The sequence below is a fragment of the Passer montanus genome, unplaced genomic scaffold, assembly GCF_014805655.1.
Source record: "Passer montanus isolate IOZ18808 unplaced genomic scaffold, ASM1480565v1 scaffold18, whole genome shotgun sequence".
Lineage (NCBI taxonomy): Eukaryota > Metazoa > Chordata > Aves > Passeriformes > Passeridae > Passer > Passer montanus.
In genome coordinates, this window is record NW_024365381.1 from 7,953,565 (window position 1) to 7,976,393 (window position 22,829).

At 43.7% G+C, this 22,829-nt stretch overlaps 1 protein-coding gene across 5 annotated transcripts in view; it reads right to left on the bottom strand.

Annotated features, from left to right (window-relative positions):
• Window positions 1-853: 853 nt before the first annotated feature.
• The window catches only part of ACTN1 (actinin alpha 1), an 87,057-nt gene continuing 65,081 nt past the window's right edge, over window positions 854-22,829 (bottom strand). For 2 of the 5 annotated variants that reach the window (XM_039705105.1, XM_039705104.1), the window contains exons 9-21: window positions 18,528-18,620; window positions 17,165-17,395; window positions 16,466-16,613; window positions 15,741-15,891; window positions 13,160-13,268; window positions 12,513-12,653; window positions 10,415-10,597; window positions 9,549-9,683; window positions 8,544-8,723; window positions 7,459-7,605; window positions 5,806-5,886; window positions 3,575-3,733; window positions 854-1,748 (exon numbers count right to left, since the gene is read on the bottom strand). In XM_039705105.1, the coding sequence (XP_039561039.1) occupies window positions 1,590-1,748; window positions 3,575-3,733; window positions 5,806-5,886; window positions 7,459-7,605; window positions 8,544-8,723; window positions 9,549-9,683; window positions 10,415-10,597; window positions 12,513-12,653; window positions 13,160-13,268; window positions 15,741-15,891; window positions 16,466-16,613; window positions 17,165-17,395; window positions 18,528-18,620 (1,917 nt within the window). In that variant the 3' untranslated portion in view covers window positions 854-1,589. Of the gene's footprint in view, window positions 1,749-3,574; window positions 3,734-5,186; window positions 5,253-5,805; window positions 5,887-7,458; window positions 7,606-8,543; window positions 8,724-9,548; window positions 9,684-10,414; window positions 10,598-12,512; window positions 12,654-13,159; window positions 13,269-15,740; window positions 15,892-16,465; window positions 16,614-17,164; window positions 17,396-18,527; window positions 18,621-22,829 lie in introns of all 5 variants that reach the window. The other 3 variants (XM_039705109.1, XM_039705107.1, XM_039705108.1) reach the window with 3 other exon arrangements.

Sequence of the window (22,829 nt, forward strand, 5' to 3'; positions counted from 1 at the left end):
ACCACATACAATACCTTCCTCAGGTAGGTTTGCTGGACCCAACCATCTACAATACCTTCCTCAGGACCCAGCTCTGCCCTGGGGAACAGGGGACAATGTTCCCTAGGAGCTCTTGGTGAATCTGCCCACAAATCCACCATTCCTGCAGTCGTTACTTCAACATAAAATCTGCCTTTGGGACTAGAGTCAGAGGTATGTGCTTATATCTATAAAACACTTACTTGAAACATGTCATGAAGCAGTAATGTTATTTTAATGTTGTTGCCTCTAACCCTGTGTTTCCTAAGAAAGCTGTGGGATGGCAGGAAATGCACCTGTAATATGAGATGGCTGGAAGGGAGTAGCTGCTTCTCTTTGCTGATTTCTGGACACATGTGTGTGTGTGTTACTTTATGACTCAATAAAAGTCCCACAGGAGCTGTCCTGAAGGCTGCTTTCTCTTGTATGTCCAATAGAAAGATGACCCCTGGAGGAATGTATGATGTCAGAAGATGGGGTATCAAAATCAGTCAGATGCTCAATATTGAGCATGGAACAGTAGATGAATTTTTCATGGATGGTTTAAGATACGGTGGTTGTTTGTACAGCTCTAGTTACTAATTCTGTGCTGGTTTTTAAGGAGTATTTTTAATAATATTGCTTCTAAAGATAGGGATGCCTGGGGATTTAAAGTGGTGATTAAGCTGTGAAAATTTCAACACTATTCAGCAAGAATGAAAAGGTTATGGGTCTGAGAATATACCTTTAAATGTAGCGTAACTTTCAATTAAATCCAATAATTTTGGATTCTCCTTATCATGTTTAACTAAATAGGATTAAACTATTTTACTATACAAATGAATAAAGTCTAGAGTTGTTATCACAAGAAGTTTTTAATATGATTTGTGACAAGCAATATCAAAGTTATCAACTCTCAAGCTTCATGTTCTGAAACCAGACAACTCTCAGCAACAAAAAAAAGTTGTGCACTGATAAACATAGGAGGCGTATTGTATTTTTTAATTAAATATGAAAACATGAGCTGTGTACATTATTTTTTTCCCTAGAAAACACAGCAATTTCAAAAGTTTATCATAAAATATTTTCATGAAATGAGTGAACCAGCAAACACATGCACTTGTGTGCCTTCCCCCCTCCCAAGATAAAAGTGATGAGAGAGACATACGTAAATGTAATAGTTAACAGAACAAGTGGAATTTTGTCATAGTTTGGTTCTTTTTGGAAAGGATGGAATGTAACATTGTGCTTGACTTCCTATGTCACAACAAAAAATATTTGGTGCAATATTTTAACATTTTCTTTTTAAGTTTCAATCTGGTGGAGAAAAATACCTTTTTCTATAATAAAATATGTCTGTTCTTCTTAAAACGTAACTTTTTTGCACAAAATAATTTTGTAAACTGTTATTTCAAGGGCAAGGTAGGCGGTCCCGTGTCAATGTCCTCCCCCCCACTTAAAAATGTGATCTGTTATCTGAAGCAAAACAGGAAAACACAAAAAAGAGCGGAGCAGAGGTTGCTTTGCAAAGAGAAGATAGGGTGTGTTGGACGGGGGAGAGGGGAGGGAGCGTGTGGTGCGACAGAAAAAAGTTAAAGGTCACTTTCGCCGTAGAGCGCTGTGGAGAAGGACATGTAGTCCAGGGCACCGGGTACAGCATCACGGCCATTGTAGGGTGCCATCCTAGCAATGCAATATTCAGCCTGGTCAGGAGGCAGCTCCCGCCGCAGCTCATCCACAGTGATGTAGTTCTGCAAAGAGGACAAAGGATAAGGCAGCCGTTACCTCTGGAAACTGGCTTTTCCCTGAGGGACAAACACCACCCTGTCACACCGGGGCAGCAGGCAACACTCGGGCTCCCAACAACCAGACCTGTGCTGTACACCCACACAGGGAGCTCTCTGCACTTACACCCTGGCAGGACATGCACTCCTTCCCTACTGTTTGGACAAGCAAATGGTTTTTACAACGAAGATTGGTTTTGTGTGAGAGATGCTGGTGCAGCTAAAGAAAGACCTGGAGCTAAGTCAGGCAAATTTATTAAGACTGTGCCTTCCTGTTGACAAAGGAGGTCCTGCTGAAAGTAAATGGGAGGAACCAGGAATTTAATTTGGATGCTGTTGCTCATCAGCAGGAGGTAACAGCTGCTTGTGCTCCTTGGCAGCTGCCATTCCCTCCCTCCAGAGAAAGGGAAGGGGCCAATCCCCACTAGTTCTTGCTAGTGCACCAATGCAAGCAGCAGACAAGCAAACACTCTGTATTGCTTCCACAGTTCCAGCAACAGTCCTTTCACTGCAGACACTTTCAATAAGCAAGCAAAACTTAGGTAAATTCAGCTTCTGGAGACTGAATGCTCTGAGCTGAGCTAGCTCGGCCTCTCTCCAGGCAGGAGGTAACAGTAGCTGCCTGTTTGCTAATCATAATCAGTATGTTGTCTTCAGCTAACTGACTCGTGGCCATTTGCAGTCTGTCTGAGCAATGGCTCAGGTTTCACACCATCCCTCTCTCTCCTGTGACTTATAATTCCTTTTTCCCTTTCACTTTAATGACTGGAGTATGAGGGACTTTTCTTCATAATGAACTATTAATTCATGTTACAGTCACCAGAATATGTCAAACACTGACAAGTATATGTAATATACTATACAAAGTAAAGAATTTAATAAGTAATACTGCATCTCCAAGTACCTATTTATTCAGTGGTTAGCTTATCTGAATAACATGAAATTTTCAAGCCTCTAAAGACAATAGAACTGGCTTTGGTCAGGGACATGTCTAAAGGACAGGCATCATGGGTTTCTAGATTATGATTAAAAATGTTTCTTAATGAAAAATGGAAACCACTACTGGATTGAAGGATAACTCACTACAATCTGAGAAACAGTACGCAACATTTCATGTGAGATAACTAAAATCATTAGCAAATAAAGAGATACATTAATATTACATGTACATATTACTTGTTCAGTTATGTAAAAGATTAGTGGGCATTGTTATATAAGAAAAATAAGATTACATTTTTTATCAGTTGCTTCCCCGATGATGTAAATTCCAAAAAATTAATACTTTTCATATCACCCTGAATTCACATCACCCTACATTGAAACAATTTCTATGTTTAAAAGATGTCCCCCCACAGATACAGCATACCCTCAATGAAAGTCTATTGATTGAATAGCCTCAATGAAAATCTATTGTGTAATAATTAATAGTGCCATGTAGATCTGAGAAAGATCATCTCAAGTTTACAGCTGTCAGTAATGAACAGTTTTCAAGCCTAATAAAAAAAATCTGTTGAACTTGTTAATTTTAAAATAACAAATTGCGACCAAGCTCTTAATTAAAATTTTGAAGCAAGAGTGGGCTGCAAAGTTCTGACTGACAGCTGAGCAAGACTTTTGAGTACCTTAGCAGGCTGCTCATTAACCCACACTTTAACCTTGCACTCCTCCAGCACTACAGAATGCTCCTGTGTAAACACCCTCCCATGGCAGAGTGCTTCCCTTGACACTTTCAGAGACAAGAGAAAAAAAGCAAGCAGAAGTTAAGCAGATACAGGAAAGCAAGGTGTCCTGACCTTATCTCCAGCCAGGATCTTGAAGGAAGCCATAACCTGGTCAGCAGTATCTGTATCTGCTGTCTCCCGGGACATGAAGTCGATGAAGGCCTGGAAGGTCACTACACCCAAACGGTTCGGGTCCACAATGCTCATGATGCGGGCAAACTCCGCCTCTCCCTGGAGAGCAAGAGAGTCCTGTCAGCCTGGGGACTTAGGCAGCACTGCTACCAAAGTGAGGAGAAACTGTTCAGCAGCTCATCTCACAGGCTAGAAAACAAAGCCAAATAGAAAACACCTCTGGGGGTTTTTTAAATCAGATGTTCTTTTTTTAGCTTGCTGTTGTGTACAAATGCTTCTCGCTCGTTTGTCCTCTGGAATAAAACATTGCCAGCTATGCCTGAGGATAACATCAGCTCTAAAACAACACTCCTACTGGGGAACAATACCAACTGACTTCAGAGGAAGACCCAAATTTCTCTATACATGTGCTAGATGTCTGTAGCAGTATTTGAACATCTACACTCCTCAAATCCTTTTACTTTCATTTACTTGAAAGAGAACTTCTACAGATTTTTTCAGCTAACAGAAGAGATGTCTCTGGGATATTTCATAGTATTGTACTCATCTTTAACAGGCAGGCTTTGCAAAGAAGGACTTGCGTATCTGGAGTGGCCCAGGGAAATGGTCTCTACAGGGAAGATCCTACACAGAAGTTTTACTACAGAAACCAAAACCTTGTAGTGTAGTTTTCTTCATTTCCTTCTGCATTTAAACCAAAGGTCATCTGTTCTCATCTCTGGGATTCCTTCCTCCCCAGGTAAGGAGGGAAGAGCAGAGCAGGGTCTTCTCCTGGGAACAGCTTCTCCTAACACATTTAGAACTGTATACCTTCAAGAGTAATTGATCAAATGTTACAGTCTTGGCACACTACACCAAAGAGTCTGTATTTATACTGGGCTGATGAGTGAGATGATTAAACACTGCTTTGCCTGATATCAGGAGCAAAGACATCCAGAGTGCAGATGAATATGCTTGTACTGTGCTCTTCTCCTGCCCTCTGATGAGCATCAGTCTTTGGTGGAGCTCTTCCTATTAGCAGTCATGCCTCTCAAGGTGCCACACATTACTGCTCTGAATATTCAGGTATTCTGGTGAGGAAAAGCTACGGGGAGAATGGCTGGAACTTGAGCTTACATGTACAGGAACAGGGATGTGAAACAAATGGCAGGAACAAGAGGAGCAACATTCTGAGTGTATTCAGAAGTGAGGTCACGTATACTTGCAAATGATTTCAACTGATATTCAGGGCTGGGGGAGGTTGTGCGTGCTACGCAGAGAGCAGGCACCAGTATGAGGAAGCTTACTGTTTCTTCCACTGGTAGCTACACAGTTTGATAAATACAATTTTTATGTGAAACATACAGGAATTAGACAATTATTTCCATTTTGTACCTTTGGCTAGAGCTGTGAGACAGGAGTTTTACATGTACAACTAAGACTAGATTTACCATTGCTGATACTTCTGGAAAATAAGGTTATATTTACCTTGATTCACTACATATTCTCCCTGTATTTTTGAAGGTGCCTACAGAATCACTTTGAATAGGAGTGACAGAGGGCTCTACATTACCATATTGTAACCCATGGAGATAAGGCAGGCTCGGAAATCTTCACAATCCATCATACCAGTCTTCTTCTACAGAGAATGACGCAAAGATGGAAAAAGCCAAAAGAGAAAAGGGAGACCAGTCCAGGGAGAAATGAACCCACAGGAGACATTACAAAGAATGAGTTTCAAGGAGGAGAGGATAGAAGGAGGATTTACAGGACAATAAAAAGTAACAGAGGAAAGGTAGTTTGTGAAACCATGAAGAAGCAAAGGTGGTTTTGGACACGTAATAGTTTATACACAAGAAACATTGGTGATGAAAAAGGGGCAAGAAGATATTAAGCAAGACAGATTGAGGAATGGACAATGAAAGGAGTTTTAAGTGACACAAAAGTAAAAAGAACAGTTTGGAGACATAAAAGGAATTCTCCCAACACAAAAAATTAAGGAATTAAAAAGAAACAGATAACGAAGTGCATTTAGAGAGGAAGTAGTATAGAAAAGTGATGTATATATAGTCAAACACAAGAACAACAACAACAACAACAGATGGATTAAGACAAACAAGAAAAGAAAGGGAAAAAACTGTTATTTTTTCACAGTTTAATATCTGGCTGCGTTCACCACTAGCTTTCAGTACCTGTGCATCGTTTCCAATATCGTAACCCAAGCTGATGAGACAGGCTTTGAATTCCTCAGGGCCAAGTGTGCCGGAGTGGTCCTGGTTATGCGGTGTGCCAGGCAGCAGGACATGCAGTGCCAGTGCGGTGACGGTGTGCGGCGGAGGGGAGGGACAACACAGGAGATCAAGGGAGTGAGAGGACAACCAACAGGTGCACCATGCAGTGGGTGAGGAGAGAGGAACGAGAAAAATCACATGCAGATACAAAGAGAGGGAAGAAAAATAAAAAGTGCACAACATTAGATATCACAATGACATTTCCGGATGTGCTAAAAATGCTCTTGGAACAGTTCCTTCTCAGAGAGCTCATCCCATGTTTAGAGCATTTGAATGACAAAAACAGCTGATGCTCAGAAGCCTCAAGATCTCAATCTCCCAAGTGAATTACTTGCATTACTGCTTGTTATCCGGTGTCAGAAGCCCTGTGTTTCACTAGTAACCCAGAGTGCAGGTAAGCAGGCAGAGGCAGTGGGAAGCATTGCCTTAATCTTATAGTCAAAAGTTCCACTAAAGGAGTAGGTGAGGGCAGGTATGTTTGGCAACACACCCAGGGAAGCTTAGCTGTCAGGGCATCCCAGGAACAGACAAAGACAACCAGCTGAAGCTCAGGGGAGCAGCATTACGGCTGTATATATGAGACCTGCACACAGGGTGGAGCTTTGACTGGCAAAGCTATTTCAAGTGCTGAGCTCTGCCAGCAGCACAGATGTACAGTGCAGCACAACACAGCTTGGCGGCTGCTCCTCCCTTTGCTCATTGCCCGCTCCCCCAGTGTTTGGATGTACCCCACAAATAACACACAAGCTACTACAGGAACTAAGAATCCCCATCCATCCTGCAGAATTTTAGCTCAAAACAGCCCCAAAGCACTGAAGAGCCCCTGCCTGCTGCCACCACCTCTGACCAGATCAAGGAAGCTACAGACAGGATGATGGGGCCAATTTCAAATGACTTTCTTCAAGAAAACCCAGGTTTTGAAGCCAGTGTTAAGCCTTCATAATCAAATAGTTGAAAGCGGGAAACCCCTGTTCTGTCTGCATTAACATTCAGACTGTTGTGAAGGAAGGGGCAAATGATAGGAAGGTCAAACTATAAAATCTACAGGGCTTCATGTGTCCCTCTCGTAAGAAAAGAACCCATGGTTTATTTTTCTTAGACAGCTAGAGAAGGGCTGAAATAGCCAGTGTTCAGCAATTTAAAAGCATTGCCAATCAATGAGGTCAGGCTGTCCTCAGATATAGCAGAGATGGTATAGAAGCGTGGAGAACAGATGGTCCCAAGAATTTTATAAACCAAATAATGATTTGCTCTCTGGAGAGGAATGGATAAAAGTCTAATTGCCTAAAAAAGCCTTCAAAAAAGCCTTCAAAAACCTCTCCATACTCCTTGCTTTACTGGGAAATTTTGCAGTTTCCTATGAACACATACCTCTCCCTAACAACCAGGCTAACAATCACTTGGCAGTCTTCACAGAAATGAGTGATCCACAGGAGTGGCATTTTTAAGAATGAAACATCTTCTGTGACCCCGCTTTATCACAGTGACTGCTTGTTTTTTATTGCACTGTGCATTCCACATGGAAGCGTGTAGCTGCAGTCAGCACTGACTTACCCTGTCAAAGTGGTTGAAAGAAGCCCGGAACTCATTCATCTGTTCCTGGCTGATTCCTTTGGCATCACGAGTCAGGATCTGGTTTTCCACTTCGTTGATGGTTCTAGCAATTGTTGTTAGTAACTGCTCCCAGCCCACACGGATATGCTAGTTAAAAGAGGTGAGGACAATATTGAAATTAAGAAATTGCTCTTCTGCTTCTGAGGCCAGTGGATCAGATGTGCTACTCATTGCAAATTAAATTATCCCAGTGTGCAAGGCAGTCCCTGGTGTCCATTTTCTCAGAAAAGATTCCTTCTAATCTGCAGGTGTTTAAAATCTGAATTTTGACTGAAAAAAACCCATACTGAAGAGGCCAATTTCTGGTATTTCTTTCTCTTTCTTAAGAAAAACTTGGTCCTATTGGCAAAATTCCTTAGCCTGACCAAAGCAATATATTGGAGGCTTTTAACACGAAGTTTTAACACAAATGAGAGGCAGTGCTTCTACAACTTACTTAAGCAGAAGACTCTCCTGACCAAGAAACTGAATAAAACACAGTGCTTGGAAGACACTGGTGCTCCCCTGCTTCTGCTGTTGCTTAACGGAAATGGCCAGAAACCAAACCAAAACCCAAGTTTCAAAGCCTGTCTGTGTTCAGCTGGACTAATGTTGAACACAGATTGCTCCCAAGAAACCTCACGTTATCAACACAAAGCCAGTCTCTGACTTTAAAAAAAACTTCTGTTGAACTTTTTTCTTCTGCCAGGTAGCGGCAGCTCAAAATCATCAGCATTTCCCTTTCTAATCCCAGCTAACACAATCAGGTGGCAGGAGAAACGAGACTCGTCAATTTTCCAAGCAACACTGTGGGACCTCATTCAGGTTGTTTCTGTTGACTATATTTGGAATGGGTTGGCATTGGAATGGGTTGGCATGAAGTACAGTAGGCAAAAATGAAATTCAGTAACATGTCATTGCATGCTTGGCCATATTATCAAGCTCTCCATTTTCCTGAGAACCACAGCACTTTGCCAGAGCTATATGTGGCTGACACTAACTGGCCACAGCAGATGAGGCTGTCTAGCTGCTGCCAGAACATTTACCTCCATGGTGTAGTTGGTGTGCTTGTTGTCAAAGATAAGGGCTTCCTGGATCAGCTGGTGGTCTCCTTCCAGCTGGTCAATCTTTGGTTTGTAATTCACAATGCTTTTCTCGTACTGCCGCAAGTGGTTCAGCTGGTCCTCCAGGGTCCCGTGCATCTCTATGGAAATGCGGCCAATCTCCTGCGTGTGCAAAGCCAAAGGAGTTAAGACTCCACTGAAAGGACAAGACCCAACATGCCTGACATTTATTGCAGCAGTTTCACTGTCACACAGCACGATGAGTAAAAAAAATAATCTCATGGAGCAGTTACTTCCCAAGAGCTGAGACAGTGTCAGCAAAAAATTTAGCACAGCACTGAACATTTTTCAAGTGAGGTGAATCACATATGATGTGTCTAATACAAGGATACAAAAGAAAAGGAAACTGCAGCCCATAAACCAGTAATCTACCAACCCAGATTTTTTTCTGGTGTACGGTCTGCCACTAAGTCAGTTCTTCATAGAGACATTTCTGTAATTGCTCTCCTCTTTCCAGCTCCTGCCATCAGTAATAGCTTTGTATTTTTATGTTTTATCAACTCCAATACTTTAACTCAAATCTAACCTAAAGAGAGATCTCCCTTAAAAATGTCTCCTCTGCAGAAGTTTGGTGTATTAATTGTATTTATTTAGTCACATGTACCAAGGCCATTGCTGTGCAAGCAACTACACAAACTGTCTCTGAACTAGGATTTTGAATTTGTTACCTATAAACACAAATCTTAAAATACCAGTGTTCCCCATCTTAAGTAATGCTTTTTTTTCTGGTACTAGAGTAAGAGGAAGAAAAGTACAAGTGCCTCAGTAACCAATATCAATCTTGGGATTCTTGATATTTTCTATGATGTTTCTCCTGCTGTAACTTAAAGGAAGAATGGCTGTGACAGTGGTCAGGAGAGATCAGGAATAAGAGTACCAGTCAAGATCACAGATGAAAACAGTGTTTCAAACATTGCAAAGCACTACCTCCATCTTGGTCTGGATCCAGGGTCCAATGACATTGGCCTGTGCACCAAACTGTTTACGAAGTCGTTCATTTTGCTGCTGGCGAGCGTGCTCTTCCATCAGGGCTTGATCCCTCCTGGGAACCAGCTGCCGCACCTACAACAAAGAGTAACTCAGTGAGCAGTTTAGACACACAAAGGCACATGTACAGGAAATGCAGAAGTTGCTACAAGGGAGGGAGGAGTGGGTGTTTGCACTGAATACAAGCTGTCATATGATTTAAGTCACAGTGGGCAAGCTCAAAGAATGTGAATCCTATCTGCTGCAGGATACACACAAACTCATGTCAGGCCATGGAAGACCAGAAGCAGCTTCCATTCATTATCTGGGTTTTTGGTGGCTCATGATAACTGAGTTGCAGGATTCTGTTCAGATCTCACGTGGGTGATTTTGTTCGGTAGTAAGAACCATAAGCACAACGGCTACAGACAGTAGCTGCTCTTTTAGAATTACAGCAGGGAAAGGCTACTTGGTGCAGACACAGAACATCCAAGGGGCTGAATGGTGACAAAGGATACTGATTCACACGCTATACTTACCTGCAGGTCAACTGAAGACTAAAACCCTCAAAGCTTTCAAATCTAGCAACTTTCATTTAAAATTAGCATGTAAAAGGGGGTTTGTGCCTTAGGCAATTGTACCAAGTATCTCTTCCACTTTCCAAGTACACGGCAATTGAGCCAAAACCAAATGACCAAACCCCACTAAACTCAGCAGTAAGCACGGGAGGGTAACTGCAGAGTAAATAACCAATTTCCTGGGCCCACAGTGGTTGAGCAGTGACCCTATCCCCCACTACCCTGCAAGGCTGGAAAGAACTCACTCACATGTTCCCATTTGCCATTGATCTCATGTGGGGTGATTGTAGTGTAAGGATTCGTTCCTGCCATGTTGACATGGTATGTCTGGACAATCTTTGAGACTTCATTGTGGATTCCCAGGATGGCTTGTCGCTCCTTGTCCGCATCTGGCAACGTGGCTTTGAACTGCTCATGAGCTGTGGTCAATCCCTGTGGAAGGAAGGCAGCAGCAAAGGAAAGGTAAGAACATTTCTCATTAAATAGCCTCTTTAGTGAATGTACTCCTGAAGTGACTGCAAAAGCTAACATACTCCCAGGACACAATGCAGGCTACCTTAATACACTTTTCAGGTTCTCTCAGTATCACTAAATGGGATGTTTTAAGTAGGTAAATGATGTGAAGTCTTGTTTTCCCTCTCTTTCTGCCCCATGTTGACCAGTGACAGAGATCACATACCAAAAAAAGGAATAATAGTGGCTATAATTTAGGGGGAACTATTTCTCCAACACTGCTCAGTGACTGCTTGTTAGCCTCTTTGGGGAAGATCTGACTACTAGAATTACTATTTAAAAAAAGTCTCACTAGTTTAAATGCTCTATATGCACTTCTCCCATTAGGTATGCACCATTTCTACACCCAAAGTAACTCCAGGTGAGTACAGATTCAATTTGATCAGACTCAGCTAGAACCAGGTGAAGGTCTTCCAGCCAACTGCAAACTTGCACAGGCATCACATGCTCCTGCTGCCTGAAAACAGCTCCTTCTCCCTGACCACAACAGGCCCTTCCTGCTCCCCGTCTCGCTGTGGTGCCCGGGCTGTGCTCCAAGGACTGATGGCTGGGGTGTGCTTGCTGGTCCTTTGCAGCCAGCTCACAAGCCAGCTGGTCCTGGCTCATCTCCCACTGCTTCTATGAGCCTTTAAGGTACTTCATCCCAGAAACCTAGAAGATCAAGTCTAGGGAAAGAGGCAGGAAAACGCATGGGAAACAGAGGTGTGTGCAGGGATCAGCAAGGGAACAGTGTGGACAGAAGAAGGAATGAAAGTAAACCAGGTGATTGACTGCTCTGTCTCACAACACACACTCTTAACTACTTTCTGTAAAATTCCTTCCTTACAGGGTGACTCATTGCTTTGCAGCTGCTGTAGTGGCCACAGAGATGTAACACAAGTCTGGGGGCTGGGAAAGACATTGCGAATAGTCACAAGGAGACATGGAGATGGTTAAGTGCTGTTTAGATTATTTTGCATTAAGAAAGACTTAATGAACCCCTTTGTTCAGGAGGGAAGGATGGAAGAAACAAGGAACTGTCACTCAGTGACTGTCACTACTGCACTGCAGTCCTGGCTGTGGTGCTCCCTACAGGCCTCCCATTTGCAGCCTCACTGATGGTCACACTCCTATCAGCCACTCTGGCAGACATGACTTGGATTCTTTTCACAAGCCCATCAAGCAGGTGAAATAGAAGTGCCCACTGCAATCTAGGAAAGAGTAATTCCTACTCTCTAAGGTCTGCAGATTACCTTATAAACCTCAAGCTTCTTCCCTAACACCCTTTCAGAATGGGAAAAACTGAGATGCTGTCTTTGTCGCCTTAGAGAAGGCAAGACAACTTTAAAATAGTAATTGAGCACCAAAGTGGACAATTCTGGTTTTTCTTGTGCTCAGCACCAAAAACCAGCTAGTAGCTCAACTGTCCTCATGGTACAACTTATCACATAAGACCAAATTACCTGGACATGACATTCCATGTGAGAACTGACCTGCAGACCCTGTAAGCAGCACTAAGCTTTGCTCATGTGGGTTAAGAAAAATTCCACAAGGTTCTGTCAGTTTTCAGGTTTCCATTAATATGGCTCTGGAGTTACTCTGAAAAATCTGTTGTCAGTTTTTTGTGTCCAGCTAGGATGATGTATGTATGCTTTATACCTATTCAGATCCAAGTTTTTGGAGAAAAATCAAGGAAAAACATACTCATTTTTGTTTCTCTTGATAAGGCTCACTCAGTAGGGCAGAAGCACCAAAATATAACCTATAAAATCACATCACTCTGAATTCATATAACTCAGGAGACTCCAAACCTCTCACTGTCCCCACCTAACTGGTGCAAATGACTGCTCTGTACCTGGATCTCCTCAATGGTGTGAACGATGAATGTGTCCTGCAGATCCTCCATGGCCCCTTCCATCCAGTTATTGAAGGGGGCAGCTCGTTTGGCATACTCCAGGTACAACTGGTCAATTGTTTCCAATAGTTTCTCTGTCCTCTGTGGATGCACAAAAAGAAATAGAAGAAAGAAAACCAGGAGAGATGGTTAGAGCAGAATAATCACATAGATACATGGGTTGTCTGAGCTGCTCCTTCCTTTCAGACCTTGGTGCTCCCAGCATGGCACATCAGTAACAATCTCAGCTGTTAAGAGATTACACACTGGAGAGATTTTTTCCTTCTAAGGGAAATAAAATAAATCCAAGGTCCTTTGAAATAAAACACAACAAGGCAAAATTTCAGGCAGAATGAGATTACAAGACACACTAAAAAGTAAAAATAAATCAATAGCCTGAGGAAACAAATGGCACCATAACTGAGCTGAAGAAAAGCAGCCCAAGTATACTGAAATGCAGCCCATGTTTAGAGTCCAGGATGTTCCAGGAGCTCACAAGTGAGCTGATATTGCTCCAGGTACAGCTGATATTGATCCAGGTACAGCCCACTGCAGCCTGGCCCCCATGAACGCAGTACCCAGAAGGCCCAGCTTGTGATGTGTCTCACCTCCAAGGCTTCTCTGCGCTTCTGGGTTAGGGCACCCAGATTATCCCACTGATCACAGATCTTCTGGCACCTGGCATTGACACTGGGAGAGTCGTAATAGTCCAGCTCACTATAAAGGGTGGGAAAAAAAAATGACAAGAAGTCAAATAATGACCCTCCACAAAAATAAGAGTAACATATTAGAAATCTTCAACAGTCTTGAAAACAGATTGAGGCAAAGAGATCATGGTCACTGCAAATAAAGCAAGTCAGGATGATACCAAGATCTACTTTAGGAGACACTGCATTATGTTGAACCAAACAGGACCACCCAAGGCCCCAACAAATCCTGAGGCTGGATACCTGTCAAGATCTACTTTAGGAGACACTGCATTACCATACCAGGTTGAACCAAACAGGACCACCCAAGGCCCCAACAAATCCTGAGGCTGGATACCTGATGGGAATAACTTGCCAAAGGGGGGAGGGAGCATAGACTTTTGCTCAAACTGGAAATAAGCAGATTATGATGAGAGCAATCTGCTCCTATATTCTGCTTAAGAACATTATGCAGTCTAACAAACTGTGACTTACACATCGGAATGGAAACAGAAGATTTTATTAGGAACACTAAGAAACTGCTTAAGATTGTCCTAAGAATTGCGTAGTACAGGTGGCAAGGAATAGCTAAATTACATAACCCAGTAAATTTATTTAGGACAATCCCAGAATAACTGTGTAGGTTTCTCTCCTATATGCCTGACAAGAAGTGCTTTGCTGACATGTCTATAGGCTGACATTCAAGGAACACAGGCTGGTAAAAGTATAACTGGGGAAAGGAGAACAAAGGGGCACACTAAAGCTTGCAGTCTTGCATTGCTTCATGCGCTGCACGCAGGCAAAGAGGGGGAAATCTGCAGGCAGAGGGAGACCAGCCAATCTGGGAAGTGTCAGCCTTGAAAGAAAAACCCAAAATAAATCACTGGGAATAAATCACTGAGTGACCCTGAGCCATCTGACGAGCAATTCTTTAATCTCTTACACCCCCCAGCCTTGTTTCTTCATGCCATTGTACTGCCCTCCTGGGGTGTGTGGGCACAGCTGTTGGTGGAGTCCTACAGTAAACTAGCCAGGTAACTGATGGGGGCTAAAAATAACTTCTTTGCTAGGCTTTTAATCCAGATCAGTTGCTTGATCTACTTTGCTGCAGAGCCAGCAGTGCAGATGAAAGAATTCCTTCTGAAAGCCTAACCTGTAACACACCTGTGCTGGACCACTGCAGTTAGGGAGGGCAATGTGCAATGTCCCCAAACATTCCTGCCATGGGCAGCTGCAATGGCTTCCTCCACCCGCTGCATCTCTCTCTAAGTGTGTCTCTGGGGGAGAAAAGAGCTCTACCATGGTTTTTCAGGGCATGGCCTCTTTGCTGAAATGGAAGATGACTTATAACAATAGCAGAGCCTGCTTTTCTTACACTTTAGAAGAAATAACCTCTCCCACAGCTTAGGCCTTAAGTCTTCCCTGTTGTTCTTAGGGCTGCAGCTGCTTTGGCTGACATGTAGTGTGTGCTTTCGAAGTGGCAGGTCAGACTGTGTGCTGGTCAGTGGCTGACTAAACAGACTCAGTTTTAATCTCACTGACATGGAGGATTGCCTTGAATCCTCCTCCTGTTCCAAGGTCAATCCTCCAGTGGAAAAGAGAGCAATTCTGTAAATCTCTGTTGTTAAAGAAGATAATGATCTTGATCCAATAATCCTAATTTTTTAGAGAAAAACAGCTCTTCAGCCCAAGAGGACTGATCTTGGCCCAGACATTAACTTCAGATAGGCCAGTGTGATATATAAGTCTTTTAAAAATAGGAAACAGAGTCAAAACCAAGTAGTTCAGACTGTTTGTTGCCAAGAAACATGCAGGGCTTCAAAACCTCCCTGTGCTGCAGCTGCTAGCTCTTTGCCTGCCTGCCATCTCTAGCAATCCTGATGAGCCCCCTATTTCTCCTGGTAACCTGTATTATTCAGGTTAATTTTTCCAGGAAAATGAGTGGAGGTGAAGGTTTCAAAGCTGGAGGGAAGCAGGGAAAGAGCTGATCTGCTGCAAGGATGCCCTGCAGCAAATGCTGAACAGAAATGCAGGGGAAAGAATGAGGCCACAATGGGCTCAAACAGCTTTCTCCTTGCTGGAATAAGGAGGATTTTTGGGTTTTTTTCGTAGAAGAGAGGAAACTGAGACCCTCCTATCCTCTCCCTCTTTCCTTCTGGTCCTGGAGAAGTATGACAGTATTACAAGTCTGAAATACAGCATGTGCCAGCAGCAGGTCAGTCTCTTTAGGAAAGGGCTCATGGCAGCATAATGAACTGGAAGAGGATGGAAACTTGGCTTAGGTGCGTAATTCTGCCTCCTCCTCAACAGCACCCACGGCTCATCCATTTTCTGGCCTGCTTTTCTGTGTGTCCAGATACTGGAGAGCAGTATCCTAGATACTGTTTGGAAACACTGGGAATTCCCAGCATTTTTGTACGGGGATGGATTTTTTGCTCTCCAGAGGGCAAAGCTGACTAAGCCTCCCTGGCCCCAAGGATGGGACGTGCGCTGGGTGCCGTACTTGAGCTCTTGTGCAATAGCAGCAATCTGCTCCACGCGGTCCTGGTGTGCAGCCAGGTCACTCTCAAAGGCCTCGTGTTTCTTCAGCAGGGCCTTGATCTCCGACAGGGTTGCAGTTTCGTAATCCTTCTGCTGCAGCATCGCTTCCTTACCTGGCGAGGGAGCCAAAGGACAGAAGAATGAAGGACAGGACCCAGGGTGGCCAAAGCCAGCTCTCGCCACCCAGGCACCCTGGAGGGCCCTCAAAAGGGCATCGCCTCACTCCAGCTGCCCTGCCCGAGGCTTGTCCCCGTGCCTGCTGGCCTAGAGAAGCACAGTGCTCGCTTTCAAACCACGAAGTGTGAGTTTGCCATTAATAACACAGAAGGGCACATAATGCAGCTTAAGCCAGCACTGTCACAGTTTACACTGGACTGGTCTCAGTACATGCAAAATGGGTTATGCTGATCCTGTAAAAGCCAATAGTAGCATTAACTGTAGAGGAACTTTGCTGTGTGGCTGGTCTCTTCCAGCCAAAGGTCTCACTTTGCCACAGTTAGGAAATGCCAATGTTGACTGCATGATGCAGAACCGAGATCAAGCTGGTTTCCATACACTGCTTTCTAATAAAATAAGAAATAAATCTAGCCTTCTCAAGAGGAAACTCTCATGGAAGGACCCATCTCCTCCTCCCTACATAACAGTCAGCACTGTGTCAGGAATAGGAAGCATGTAGGTTGGCATTACCATCTGTCCAGGACTCATGAATGGATGCCTTCTGCCGGAACTTCTCTGCCAGGTGATCCAGCCTCTCTAGCCTCCGGATCTCATTCAATAACCACTCCTCGTAGCCCTTCTCAGCCTGCTCTAGGCCACCCCAGGCATTGTTTATATCCTAGAGACAGAAACATGAGAAGGGAAGGGCAAGTTAGAAGCTGGAGGGAAGATGTTCACCAGCATTCGTCGCAGTGAGCTACATGGCTCCAGCTGATGGGAGAGAGTGAGCATGGGCTTTTCATCTCACAGGGCTTTGCAGACAAGTCAAGGAGACAAAGCGTCAGACTTAAGGCAAGCAGGACTAGAAGTCCAGGATATAACCATTTGCAGAAACAAGCCTCTCTAAACACTTCTGGAGTTTTACAGTTCCCCTACATCAGACTTTAATAAAACTCAACCATTTATGAACCAGAAAGAACAAAAGCCACCGAGACATCTCCTCATAAAGACATGCAACTTGTGAAGAGTCTCACAGTCTGATTTAGACACAGGGAAGCAACGATCACTTGATCCTCTCCTACCATGGCCTCCCTGATCTGTATTTTTCAGGTTTCCTCTCACGGAGTAGGTCACTATGAAGGTGGGCATTCTCTGCCCACCCATGGGCAGAAAGGGACTCTAGTTTTTTAGGCATGTTTGGGGTATATAGAAGCAGGCACCCCCACTCACCGAGACCATTTTCCCTTCGGAGGGCATGAAGGCTGGCCTATTGCTGAGCCGCAGCTTGGTCTGCAAGGTGTTAAAATTGATCTCAAGTTGGCACTTCTCTTGGACTTTGGGGGGCTTGTGCAGGCGGCGGTAGTCGCGGAAGTCCTCCAGTTTCTGCTGCATGGCTTGCATGGTGTTCTCTGGGGCACGGTTCTCCAGCCAGGGGATGGTGCGACGGATCCACTCCAGCAGCTGGAGAAGCAATGACAACAAGCCCTGAACTGAAAATTGTGCTGAAACTGCAGGTGTTGCTCTCATTTCATAAGGGACCATTTACTTTTATGTTTGCTGTCAGAAAGATTCTGCCACCACCAGCAGGGCTCATAAAGGAAACTTGGCCAGCTTTTTTGGAAGTTCTTTTTTTAAAATGAGCAGCTTATTCCCTACCACACTAAGTAGTATTGCTTGTTGCAGCAGTGCCAATCCAACATGCTTAAGGCACAGCTTTTGCACAAGCAGGACCAAAACTATATCCTTAGATTATGTTAAAGCCTTCAGAATTTTGCTGGACTGTTGCATAACTAAAAGATGCTATAAGTCATATTATCTCCATAAGAATCTGACAGGAGAAATCAAGTTCTTGCCTTCAGTTCAGCCTTACACTTTCCCTTACTCTAGCTTCCTCAAAGTCACTGTTGCTCTTTGAATATACCTCCATAACAAACCTATCTGGACACTTGGCAAAATGCTAATGCGATAGGCAGTCTACAGTGTGAGTGGAGTAGTGTCCTACTTTTCATATCAGGCTGAAACCAGGCTTATGGGTTATGTTTGCCCTTCTATTGTCCATCTTTTCCCTACTTACCTACCACAAACATACTCCAGTCCACATTTGGTCTCTTGTAGTTTCCCTGTTGTCAGTCTGTCAGCCTTCTCAGTTAACAAAAGCAGCCTCCAGCTTGCATCTGACACAGATTCTTTCCATTATCAGCAAATGCATATTTCTTTCCTCAAATATCTCTAACTTTTATTCTCTGTTCCAACTCCTGACTTCTACAGTATATTAACATACAAGCTGTATGGAAGATGTAATGACCTTGTATAGTCCTGACAAATGCAAGTTAAACCAACTTGATTTTTTCTTCCATTTTAGCATTTCTGGGTTGGCTCCCAATAAACTGAGATATTCAAAGCTTCTCTGTGGAAGCTTTCTGTTTTAAAGTAGATTGCTCTTGTCTTTAAGGTGACTTTGGTCTTTAATTTCAAGAGGAAAAACTAATTTTCCAGGGAAAATAGCAGTGGTTCAATAGCACTCCCCAAGATTACTTGTCAGTATTAAATGCACTTCTTTTCTGCATACCACCACTCAGAAAGCAACACCTACATCACTGGCCAGTTTTTCATAGTCTTCCATGAGCTGTTCATTTTCTTGGTTGACTGCCAGCACCTTGCAGATCCGATTTGCTGCTGTCTCCGCCTGACAAAGAGAAGAAAAATGGAAGAAGAGAAAAATGTGAAAAAAAAAACCCCAAATCAAAACTTGCGGCTTAGCTTCCTGCTACATACCTGCAGGTTAAAATCTCCTACCCTTGGCTCTCACAGCCTGTCTGCACTTTGAGACATCTGTCCTGACCTCTCTGCTTTCCATCTGGCCTTCTATAATGATTTGTTTTTTCCCCTTCTTCAGAGATTCTCAGCTGTACTGATTCTACTCTGTATGTTGTGGGACAACAAACGTTTCTATGCTTCTTCTGTAGCTGCTTCTGTAAGAGGGCCTTGTTGTTTGCTTCCTACCAGAGGGACCCTGGCTACCTCTTCACAAAGACAGGGAATTTCTCCTGCCACCTCCACTCCCCACACCAGCATTCTGGAACAGCAGCAACAGAGTGATGTCAAGCTGATGAGACTGTCTCCGTACTTTTAGTCCAAACTGGACTTATGGGAAAACTCCTAATTTTGTTTGGAAGATAAAATGGTAGATACTCCTCTCAAATTCTCCCCAGCAGAACTGTCTTCCAGTTTTCACTGTATTTCTGGCACTGATTACAGGGCCACCTCCTTGGTGAAACATACACCTACCATATATTCAGAGTCTTATGATCCAGCCAGAAGAGGGTTTCTTTTCCCCCCACTTTTCTGGGTGATCTTTCTGCTTCCTCTTCCAAAACAAGTCTCACAATAAAAAAATATCCTACTGTTACTATTTAGGTTTGGAATTTTTTTCTTTCTTTCTCTCCGTTGTGAGACCAAAACCTGGTTCTCTGCAGGGAGCTCAATGTGTCAGAACATGAATTTGGAAAGTAAGGATCAGAAAAATCCCAGCTATGAACTCAAGCAGTGTTTGGCATGGGGGACACACAAGCAGGCTGATTCTTGCACAGAATGTATCTGTGGGTTATCAGCTCCCTTTATCATTACCATGGTGTGTGCCATGCCACAAAGCCTGAGGAGATGCCCCTGTGATACATCAGGGGATTCCTCAGACCCCTCCTAGCACAGTGCAGCTGTGACCCTGGTGCTGAGGGAAACTGTTACAGGTACCCACAGGCCCCCTTGGCAGAGGCTGAGTGCAAATAAGGAGGAGAGGCCAACACCACAACAAACCAACTGTGAACGCTGTGTCCTGCCTCAAAACTACATTTAGAACTGATACCAAAATAAGTTTTGCTGAGTTTATAGCTGGTAAATTTCAACTTTTTTCTATTTTTAAAAGACCTTTTATTATCTGTTTATTCAATCTTCAAGGACATTTGAGAAAAAAACCTCTAATTTTTGCAGCTGATGTAAAGCAGCAAGAATAGCAATAAAGTCATAGGCTGCACAGTGATGTATGGACTGCTAAGGTCCCAGGGAGCACAGCAATCTTATTCATTTGTAGAATGAAATGAAGCTGTTAAAACATCTATTCAGTCATCTGCCCCTTCACTAAAGTGGACCAGCTATGAGATACACAGATTATCAGCTAATTTAAAACACATCAAAGAGACCTGTACAGGAAAAGGAGCAGTTTCACTTAAAAAGAAACCTGCAAAAAGTGCAAACAATGGTTACATTTAAGAAAGCTTGTACTTCGACCTATTTTTAACTAAAGTTTGTACTCTAATGGAGTGTTTTTTGATATTCAGAGAAAACTACAGACATGGGACCAAATATTATGTCAAAAAGACATTGCTAGAGCCCTGCCATGATATGCCTAGTGACTGCAGGGAACTGGCAGTACCTAATGTTTATCTCAATCACTCCAGGAGAGGTGCTCATTTAACTTTCTTATTTTTACACCCCATGTGCTCACTGCAGCAGCAGCCAGCTGTGCAGGCAGGATCCCCTTCCACTGAGGCATATTTACATGTATCTGATGATAGACTTTCTCCAGCTGCCCAAGTTTAAATATGTGTGTGTGTGTATGGGTGTTGAACAACTGTCCAAACAGAAAGACCCTAAGAATGTCAGCAGTTACGACATTATTTGTGTTATCCTAATGGCAGGAGTGTAGAGGCTTTTTTTCCCCTACCAGTACTTGCCTTCCAATGGTCCCTGCCTTGGAACTGCTACTGCTCCATGCAATAATGTGCTGCTGCTGCTGCAGCCACAGGAAAGGGTCTGTGGCCACAATCACCATTAATGTCACAAGGAACACGTTACACTGTGCTCTGAGCAAGGCAGGACAAAAGGATGCCAGAGCTTTCAGGCACCCTTCACAAATACCCTCCACACTACTGCTAATGAGCTGATCCATAGTGATGGCAACCTCAAAACTGAAGTGAAACACTTTTAGGTAAAAGAAGAGTGGTACAGCAAGATGTTTACATGAGGCCAAGGCAGCTCCCCCTACACCTTCATCAGTTCAGTGGAAAAAGCTATTTTGGCTTCCCCACACTGCTAAAGGCAATGATGCATTTAGGATGTTCATGCTAACTCCAAAAAAGCCAAGATGCCCACAAGGCACAGGGCTGCACTGAGAAGATGCAGAATCCTGGGCTCTGGAAGCTGCACACCTGTATTCTCAGAGAACCTGTGTGAGCTCATCAGCTTCAGTGCAGCACCATGCTGACACACTGCACTGCTTGCACTCAGAGTTTTGGGGAGGGCAAGCCCAGGACATTCTCCTTGATACCATGCTGCTGTGTCTATGCACACGCTGTCTGGGGGAATCAAAATGAAAAAAACTGAATGGCAGCAATTTATCTGCCTTTTGTCTTTTCTGTACTTCTCAACCATAACTTGAACTGCTGAGGACAAGTGTAGAGTTTGCAGTCTCTCTAGTTCATGGATCCAAGTGTTTCTGCTGAGGAGGATCATGAAGGAAGGCATTCCCACAGTGCACTATGTAGGGATGCCCGCCTGTTGCTCTCCTCTAGCCTCAGGGGAAGATGCCTGGCTGCTGCTGTCCTCTGCCCTCAGAGGACCACTCCAAAATACTATACACCAAACACAATCTCTTAATAAAACAGTAAAACATTAGTTAGAAATTGCCACAAGTTTACAAAATATTAAGCCAACCAGTAGTTGCATGCATTTAGTGTGAAAGTCAGAAGCGGTTAGAAAACAAGCAAACCAACCAAAGCAGTGTATCTACAAATATATATATATTTAAAAAACAGCATAGAGAAAAAGCAGCCATCTACATACACATGTCAGGCTGGGGACCCTGTACCTTCAAAGGCTCAGGATAAGAGAATGAAAGAAGCAGAAAGCGGCTCATGGGACTCTCCCTTCAGGCCTGGTGGCAGTAATGAAAAATCTGGATGAAAAATTGAGCGATATCACAGTAAGTCACCTAACCCTGCATGAAGTGGCAACACAGTAACATCTGGGCAGGGGCTTGTACTCAGCAAGGGTCTTGTACTTTGCATTTGCCTGCGGGTTTGAATCAGTGTCATTTAGCAGCTGGCTAATGCATGACTTGGGCAGCTCCAAAAAGGAGCTGTGCCCCTCCTGCCAGGGCACAGTTGAGTTGCTGGCCCATCAGGACTGCTAAAAAATGAAAAATGTATTAGATCTTCCTTGTAAGCCAGTTGGACTACATGGGATTGAAACTTTAATACTGAGACACTTAATCTGTAGTTTTTGCCCCAGCTACTTGGTTCAGGTCCTGAGGCAAGCAGAAGACTGTTTTCAATTATCCCAGCAGACTGAGCATCCACCTAAACTGCTGATCAGAGCATGGAACCTGCTGAGCAGGTTTCCAAATAATGGAATGGGTGCAGAGAGAAAAGGAAGAGATTGGCAAGTGGCATGGCTGTTTCTGCAGCAGGCTACAACCCTCCTCATACTGTGGTTTGATGTTTCCTGGAGTTGCTCAGGTTAAGCAGACTGCATGGAGCAGTCCCTCAGGGGCACCTGGCAAACAGCAGGCCTTATCATGAGGCTGGCATGATTTCTGAAACTACAGTCTTCCTGGGCAAGTATCAGCTGGCTGGAGCTTGCAGACTGGGCTTGAGTGTTTTGAACAAAAAAACCACAGGATCCTAGCGGAAAAGTCATGACTACACAAATTATGCCAAATGGGCAAGTCTACTGCACTGCCGTGGGACACATTCCCAGTTCCTTGGAAACAAGACAGTATCACGTAATTCATATGAAACTGGGCAAAGAACAAAAAGCTTGAACTAAAGAGCTGCTGCCTGGAAACTACTGCTTGCATTTGCCCTCTGAAAGGCAGCATCAGCATGGAAACTGAATCAAT